This window comes from Meriones unguiculatus, chromosome 1, assembly GCF_030254825.1.
Source record: "Meriones unguiculatus strain TT.TT164.6M chromosome 1, Bangor_MerUng_6.1, whole genome shotgun sequence".
In the NCBI taxonomy this organism is placed as follows: Eukaryota; Metazoa; Chordata; class Mammalia; order Rodentia; family Muridae; genus Meriones; species Meriones unguiculatus.
Window position 1 is genome coordinate 143,082,595 of NC_083349.1, and position 8,603 is coordinate 143,091,197.

Below are 8,603 nucleotides of genomic sequence, written 5' to 3' on the forward strand. Positions count from 1 at the left end.
TATGGGGACCTCATCCTGGGCTTTCTGAGTGTCCTTGGACTGTAGGGTGTTTTGCTGGGTCTGGTTTCTCAGATGGAATTTCCCGAGTTGACCTCCTCAAGTATTTGTTTTATTTATTTTTACAAATAGCAGAAGCAGCCCCTCTTGACACAGACTGCTGAGTACTCCCCATATTGGGAGGGATGGGACGCAATGGTCCCTCCTTAGCAGGCTCTGTCCAGGTCGCATAGCACTGTTTTCAGACCTCTAGTGACAGCAGGGGCATTCTGTTCCATGTCTCCCCAATCAGAGGATACCGAACCTCAACACTTTGACTTGGGAGTGGCTCTCTCCTTCCCGGGAGCTTTATAAAACTTCAGTCCAGAGGCTCCAGCTCTGCTAGCTGCATCCTATTTCCCTGGTCTGGTGAGTTCCTCTCCCTGATGTAGCAGAGAGCCTGGGGACCTTCTTTATCGACTCTGGGGTTCTCGCTTGTAAGCAGATTCAGGCAGAGATTCAGGAAGTAGTTTTAGGAGAGCTGGCAGTGGTCCTTGTGGGTGGGAGGACAGAATGAGAGGGATGAGTAGGCAGGCTTCCTCCCTCACTGGATGCCCAAGGGCCCTGGCTGAGGGCTTGAGGAATCTGAAGAGTCATTTTCTAGAACCTTGTCAACCACAGGCATAAGTGGGGAAGATGGGTAGGTTCTTGCACTGAGTATCCTATGACCCCGTTAGCAGAAGTAGGGTGTGGGACTGACCATTGGTCTGGCCAGATTGACCCTGAGCTCAGTTGGGTTTTGTCAACCCTAGGCTTCTCTCCTAGGAACAGTAGCCAGTATGTGGGAGGGTGGGGATGCAACATAAACAGCCATTGGAGACAAGCAGTCTCCTGACCCTAAGAAAGGGAGTGGCAGAAAGAAAGGGCCATTGGAGTAGAGGCCCCACAGGCGATGTCACCACACTCAGAGAAGTATAAAAAAAACCCTTGCAGCACTGGGAGAGACCACTACAGAGATATCCCAGAGACAGACACTCAGACAGGAGAGTCAGAGAAAAAGGATTTTTGTAAGTGACATTCTGTTGTCTTTCCTGGACCCTTTGATCTCTCCCATGTTGACTCTTTCAGGAAGCCACTTCACCGGTTCTTGGATCTGTGACTATCCTGGCCTGTCTCTTCCCAGGCAGGTCAGTCTGTGAGGACATCAGCTCCTTCTTTGGCGTACTGATGGCAGCAGAGACCCTGACTCAACTGGAGGCGGCCCTCAGGACCTCAATCAACATGTTTAACATTTATGCAGTGCAGGAAGAATCAGCTGTCTCCCTAAGCTTCAATGCATTTAAGAAAATGGTCACCCAGCAGCTGCCTCATTTTCTCAAGGTTGGTAGAGGTCTCTAGGACTGAGATTTTCTATGTATGCCAGGCAATGACTGCAGGTGTAGGTAGGTCTGTGTTTCCTCAACTCAGGTAAGTGTGTGTAAAAGTAGATGAGCAAAATTGCTGTTTGGTGCAAACAGGAATGTGTGATTATTGGGCTGCGTGCTTGTGTCAAACCATGCTGTGGAGAACTTGAGTCTGCCTGTGCAGGGTGAACATCAGGCAGGTGGAGCTAAGAGGAGGGTGGCCAGTCCAGCTGGACGCCCTCCGTGGCTGATCAGGATGGTGAGTGTCGATGGCCCCGACCTTCCTGGATGCCCCAGGAAATAAACCAGCACTCAGCCGGGAGATCTGTCAAAGCAGGAACTCGGTTTATTGAATAAAATGGTCCTTTTTTAGGTTTGGGTCTGGAGGCAGAATTAAGGAAGTGAGGTAAGATGAGCTAGAGGGCAAGGTTAGGTAGTGCAAGGAGAGGTGGGCCAGTGCCAAAACTCCATGTAACAGTTACCAGGCAGGGTTGATTTTAAGACAGATATGCTGAATCACTTTTGCCCGGAAGTGGCACCTCTTAAATCAGAAGCTAAAGACAGGTCTCCAAACTCGAGCCAGGCTCAGGTAGATGCAACAGGCCTTATCAGGCCCAACATGCCTGTGTCTCTCTGGTCTCATTTTATCAACATATCACAGGACCTAGAGGTGGATTCCTAGAGATTTACCGACAGTAAGAACTACATAGAGGCTTAACAAAAATAAAACTACAAGTCAGGCATGGTGGTGCTTGCATGTGCACCTGTAATCCCAGCACTCAGGAGGCTGAGGCAGAGGATTCCGGAATTGGAATTCAGGTTAGGGAGACCCTTTCTCAAACACTCCCTAAACTCACAGTGCGCTCCTCTCTCAGTGTTCCCGGGTCTGTGAGGATCCTCAGTAACTACCATCTACTCCCTGTGAGCCCTCCCTCTGGAAGGGGCTCCTTCCACAGAGGTGAGTGGGGAGTCTAACACTGACTCTGAGCTTGTGTGCTGTCGTAGTTTGATAACAGTTTATTTGACTTCATTTATGCAGATTCACAGGTGCATCCAAGCGTGTGAACATGGCTGGGTGTGGCGGTGCACACCTTCAATCCTAGCACTCAGGAAGCAGAGCCAGGTAGATCTTTGAATTTGAGGCAAGCCTGGTCTATAGAGCCAGTTCAGGGCAGCCAGGGATACACAGAGTATCCCTGTTTCGAAAAACAACATAAAAGAGTGTGATTTTTTTTTTTCCCCTGAGACAGGGTGTTTTTGTGTAGCCTTGGGTTTGTAGACCAAGCCGGCCTCAAACTCATAAAATGAACTGTCTCCCTGAGTGTTGAGATTAAATGTGTGCACCAGCATGCCTGGATGAATTTTTTATTTTTTATTTTTAGACAGGCTCTCACTATATAGTTCTGGCTGACCTGGAACCTGCTATGTAGTCCAGGCTGGCCTATTCTGCCCCAGCTTTTCAAATTCTGGGACTGTGATACCCCACCCAACTCCTGGATTTTCTTTTTCTTTTCTTCTTTTCTTTTTTTCTTTCTTTCATTCACACTTTCTTTCTTCTTTCTCTTCTTCTTTCTCTTTCGTTCTTATTTTTTCCTTCCTTCCTTCCTTTCTTTCTTCTTTCTTTCATTCTTTCTTTTTTTCTTTCTTTCTTGTCTCATGAAGGTAAGGGTGGCCTCAAACTCCTGCTTCTCCTAATTATAGTTCACAACGGCTGAGATTACAGGTGTGTGCCACTAGTCCCAACAGGACTATAGATTATCTTGTTTTCCATTTTCACTCTATGTGTATGGGTGTTTTGTATGGTACATGTCTGTGTGCTTCATGTGTGTGCTTGTTGCCCATGGGATGCAGTAGAGGACATCAGCTTGTGTGGAATTGGACTTAGAGGTGGTTGTGAACTGTCATATGGGTGGTGGGAATTGAAGCTGAGTCCTGCTGGGTATCTTAGCACATTCATGCCTTTAATCCTGGTGGAGGCAGACAGATCTCTGAGTTCAAGCCCAGCATGGTCTATAGAGTGAGTACGAGGACAGCCAAGACTACATAGAGAAACGTTGCCTCAAAAAACAAAACAAAAATGTAGTTTAAGGTAGCCTTGAAGTCTTTGTAGTCTCCTGTTTTGGCCTCCTGGGTGTTAGTCAGGATTCAGACACAAGTGTCTTGGCTTCCCCAGGACCTTCAGTCTCTTGACTGCTCTGTTTTCCTTTCCTTCCATCAACTTCATCTCCTCATGGATCTTCTTGTTTAGTTTGCCTTCTGAGACACATCATTCTAATCCTGCTTACAAACCTCCTGATTCTGTCTCTGTGTTGTCAGGCAGGGACCACCTACTCCCAAATTTCTGTCTAGATTTATCACCTGCATCTGTTAGGTCCAGCATGAGCCTAATTTCCAGAAGTGGTGAAGAGATTCAGGAGACAGAGCTCATCGATGGAAAATAGCAAGAGGTTTATTTTAACCATTGTGCAATGGGGTCACCCCTGCTGGTCAGCAAGGAGTGGCACTGGGAGACAAAGGCTTTGGGTTTTTAAAGGACAAGGTGCAGGAATTTTCAGTGGTTGCAGTCTTGGCAATTCTGGATTGGATGAGGTATTTAACTTTTAAAATAATTGGTTGGTTCTGGGCTCCCTTAGGTCCGGTCAGCCCTGTCTTAAATATCTGGGGAATATCTGATCTTCAAGTCAGTTTGGAATATCCTGCCATATGAGATATAGCTGTAGTGGGAGCTATAAAGTGGGAGAGTAATTAATTCCTCCCGTGTCTTTTCTGAGGAGTGGGGGCTACAGTCTTTGGATCAAAGGTCAGGAGCTATTCAGGAGAAGGATTGGGTCCATTTGGCCTAGTTTCCAAAGTAAGTTTATCTCACAGGTGCTGGCCGGTGATTTTCTCTCCACCTAGTAGAGATCTCTGCTTGTTCTCTTCCTTATCTCTGCCCTTGCATATGGTCAGTGTCAGGTACTTTGACATTCCTCTGTTCTCTGGGGAAGCACTAAAGGGCTTTAATTAACATGGGCCTAACACTTGAAAATGTAAGTTATAAGGCAATTAAAGAAACATAGGTTACACGGTTAGTCTGATTCTTTCACATGTGCGCCGGAGAGCTGAGTCTATGCAGAGGGACATGCACAAGCTGGTTTTCTTGATTCACTCTAAATCTATAATCATAAAACCCAAGGAACCCTTGGCAATGTTTTGGAGTTGTGTATTTCCCTGTGAAATAGGTCACCATTTTTCCTTCCTCAGATGCCTCTTTCCACATCACTTCCCCTGTCAGTGAGAAATTGACTCACTGAGAATGTAAGCCATCAAGAAGGTTTTATGTGTGTCCCCCATCCCCATATGGTCTACCCACTGGGTCAGCATCTACTGTGTCTTCCTTTCAGTCCTCACAGATGATGTCCTCCTTCTAAGACCAGCATCCCTCCCCTCTCACCTCCTTAGAACACCTTTTCCTGCAGTGATTTCTTTTTTCCTCTACACTGTCGGGATTTCCTTCTTCTGGATCATCTGTATTAGTTTACCCTGTGCTGGAACTCATAACAAAGTCAGCTTAGGGATCCATCCCCTGGCCCTTTCTCTTTTCTATCCCCAGTTCAAAATGCTTGTATCTGTTAAGAGCCGGCATCCAGCAATTGGCTCACATACTCAAACTTAGAGTAATCTTCTTGGTAGTTTTAATCTTTTTGAGGAAAAAACGCTTAGTCTGCCCATTGTAGCCTCTCATGGGGTCACTTTCCCTGGGCACACAGAATCCTTGCTCTTCTTGTACTGTGTCCCTTTGAGAAGCTCACCCTTGCCACAACTTCTTTCAGGGTGTCAGTCAGATCTCAGAAAGTTCAAGATGTCCTTTGTAATGCCACCCGCACAGAAAGCTTCTGCTTATTTATTTTTAATATTTATTATTTTGTTTGATATGTATGGATGTTTTGCCTGCATGCATGTCTGTGCCATGCTGGTGGGGGACAAAAGAAATAGACGTCAGATCCTTGGAAGAAGAGTTACGGACAGTTGTGACCTGCCATTTGGGTGCTGGGAACTGAACCTGGGTCCTCTGGAAGAGCAGCAATGCTCTTAAACTGCTGTGTCATCTCTCCAGCCCCTTTGTGGTTATTTATTTATTTGTGTATTTATTTATTTATTTTGAGACAGCGCTTCCCTGTTTGTCCCAGGCTGGCCTTGAACTTGAGATCTTCCTGCCTTTTCCTCCCAAGTGCTGGGAATACAGGGAGTCATGGTGCACCACACTTACATCTTTTTCTTTTTCTTTCTCTCCATCTCTGTCTTTTAAACATGCTCTCTCTATGCAGCCCTTGCGGTCCTGGACTTATGAACCATCTATCTCCCATCTCTCCTATCTCCCATATCATCCCTTAAAATATTTTTTTCTTTACACACTTCACTGCTGTCCATTACTGTGCATTTTCACAGTGAAAAACAGGCTGACCTCCAACTCACAGCGATCTTCCTGCTTCAGCCTCCTAAGTGCTGTGAATATAAGAGCATCACAACCCATTTGGATTTACTTAAATTCTTATTTTTCAGAATTTTACTGGCCAGGTTCACACATTTATTTTTCCAAGCAGAACTTGCATTTTAAAAAATCAATTACTTAATTAGATTTTTAAAAAAATGTTTTAAATTTCAGTTTATTTACTTTATATCCCAAGGGTGCCCCCTCTCCTCTTCTTCTAGTCTCTCCCTTCCCTTCTCTCCTTCCACACAGAAAAGGGGAGCCAACACTATACCAATTTTACATATTAATTATAGTTTTGTGTGTATGGTATTAGAGATTGAAGCCAGTGCCTCATTCGTGTTAGGCAGTCCAGGGCTGAATCATATCCTTAGCCTTTTTAAAAATTTTGCAACAGACTTTCATTAAATATCCCTGTAGGCCTTGAGTTGCATCCTCCAGCCTCAGTCTCTTAGGTAGTTAAGATTTCTGTTCTGTACTACCAGGCCAAGCTCAGTTCTAATAGTATTGTTTGTTTGTTTGTTTGTTTGTTTGTGGAGGGTGCAGGGTGCAGGCAGAGGAGAAAGATACAGAGCAGTAGCCGAGAATGGAAGCCCTGGTTTCGAGAACCTTGGCTTAATGGTTAAGAGCACCAGCTGCCCTTCCAGAAGACCAGGATTTAGTTCTGTTGCTCCATGATGGCTCATCACTGTCTGTCTATATGCCAGGTTGAGGGAATCTGCTCCCACTTTTGGCCTCCACAGGCACCAGGCCCATACATGGTGCAAAATAGCCATACACATAGGATAAAATAAAATAATCAAAAGAGAAAAAGAAGCCTAGACTCCAGTACAGGTTCTATCTGTTCTGGTCGTCTGTGCTTAGCACCAGTCCCTGGTCTCCTGAGGTTTAAATCTCAACTGTGAGGCAGACTTGTTATGCCTTTCCTGTTGGATTGTTGGTCTATTATTCAGCCTCTATTTACTGAAGACCTACTCTGTCTTTTCGTGTCTTGGTGAACAAATTCAGCTGTGTACTTGACACTGAAAGTATATTGTTGGACAAGGTCCTTGGGCCACTGTCATTCTAGTGGATCTTGAGGATCAAATGATATAAAACATAATGTAATATCACAATGCCTGGAATCAAGGACCTAAGAGTGGTTGGTTGCCCTGCCACTCTTCCCTTCTGCTGGTTGAGGAAGTATTGTCCAAAGACTGAGCTCATGATTCTGCTAAGAAAACCCTTCTAAGAATTTGCTTCATGTCACCCAGAGATCTGTTTGGCAGGATTTGCCTTTGTCCAAATGTTGAGGCACATGGGGGCTGGAGAGATGGCTTAGTGATTATGCACAGTGCTCTTGCAAAGGATCCAGCTTCAGTTGCCAGCACCTGTATGGCAGCTCACAACCACCTCTAAATCCTGTCCAGGTACCGTCCTCTCTGATCTCTGGGCACCAGGCATGTATGTGGTGCATGTACATACCACATGTTGGCAATATGCATTCATACATATGAAATAAAATGAGGACATTTAAGAAACAAAACAGCCTCCCCACAGATCCCCCCCGTGTTCAGAGTCAGGTGCCTGTGAGGTGTCCTGTCATCTGACACCCACCAACTGTTCAGCAACGATGTTTATGTTGTGATTGTTTATCTGGCAACAAATCCTTTCATCATGGAGGCAGGCTTCCAGAATCCATTGGTTTCACAGCCATGAGACACTCTGTCAACAGCGGCCTAGAGAACCTGATAACCTGGTACTTTTGCTGTTCTCCTGACCTGCCGGCTGGTGACTAAATTGAGAAGAGGTTAGGATGCTGCAGCTGAGCAGCAGGGACCGTAGTGCCTTGTGAAGGAGGACGGTAGTTCACCCTCAGCCACAGTGTATGCTGCTGTCCCTTGGATATGGGACTTCCAGGCAGTGGGACATAGCCTCATCCTTCAGACCAGGGGCCGGTGTGGGCACTTCTGAGGAATGGCATCTGACAGTTCTTTCCTCTACCCTGCCTCAAGAGCCACAGTTCTAATCCTTCCCTTTTACCTCTTAGGATGTGGGCACTCTAGATGAGAAGATGAAGAGCTTGGATGTGAACCAGGACTCGGAGCTCAATTTCAATGAGTACTGGAGACTGATCGGGGAATTGGCAAAGCCAATGTGGGAGGAGAAGGTCCTGGCGTTCCTGAAGAAGTAAAGCCTGCTTGTTGGGATGGGGTTCAGCAGGGTATGCTGGGCTGGGCCATGCAAAACTCCCCTCCCTCCAAATAAATCTTCCTCCTTGAAACACAGTTGCTTAATTTTCATACACTACCCTGACTTCTTTTCTTGAGATCCAGGGATGAGAAAGCTCTGCCTTTACCTGAGTTGAAAACATGAACATTATGGACATTTTGAAGACAAGGAATGTGGTTCATCTTCAGATATCTATACCATCTAGTATTATGAGATTTTTTTTTTTGTCCTTCTGTTGTTGAGGACAGAACATGTCCTTGAGAATGTGTGGCACAGCAATAGATCTTTCACTAAGTCGGTGCTCAATAAATACACAGCTGATGCGTGAAGAATACAGAGCTTGGAGGCAAGAGAGGCTGCTGGGGCTCAGCTCCATGTCTCCAGTTTCCCGTTTCCCCCTATAACTCCTGGAATGTGTCCTTTGGCTGGTAACGATAACAAACGTGCTAAATGCCTCACCTATATAACCTAGCTACCTGTCACAGCTGTCTAGGTTCATCAATGAAATTAATTTTTACAGTGTTGAGGATTAACGTATGATC

The 8,603-nt window shown here is 45.7% G+C and overlaps 1 protein-coding gene across 4 annotated transcripts; it reads left to right on the top strand.

The window, feature by feature from the left end:
- The first annotated feature begins 325 nt into the window (after window positions 1-325).
- LOC132647985 (protein S100-A13-like) lies at window positions 326-8,111 on the top strand. Of its 4 annotated transcripts, none has more exons than XM_060367874.1 (3): window positions 326-405; window positions 1,105-1,356; window positions 7,880-8,111. In XM_060367874.1, exons 2-3 carry the CDS (start codon window positions 1,204-1,206, stop codon window positions 8,021-8,023), a joined length of 297 nt encoding a protein of 98 aa, XP_060223857.1. In that variant the 5' UTR covers window positions 326-405; window positions 1,105-1,203; the 3' UTR covers window positions 8,024-8,111. The 4 variants fall into 4 exon arrangements, with proteins under 4 accessions (XP_060223857.1, XP_060223855.1, XP_060223859.1 ...); XM_060367872.1 differs by having other exon boundaries at window positions 332-405; window positions 1,160-1,356; XM_060367876.1 differs by lacking the exon at window positions 326-405 and adding an exon at window positions 597-676.
- Window positions 8,112-8,603: the final 492 nt, after the last annotated feature.

Coding starts and splice junctions, on each gene's coding strand:
- LOC132647985 (XM_060367870.1), top strand. CDS start 929: ATGTCACCACACTCAGAGAAGTATAAAAAAAACCCTTGCAGCACTGGG. Junction 1,044..1,159: donor GTCAGAGAAAAAGGATTTTT/GTAAGTGACATT, acceptor GTCTCTTCCCAG/GCAGGTCAGTCTGTGAGGAC. Junction 1,357..7,879: donor AGCTGCCTCATTTTCTCAAG/GTTGGTAGAGGT, acceptor TTTACCTCTTAG/GATGTGGGCACTCTAGATGA.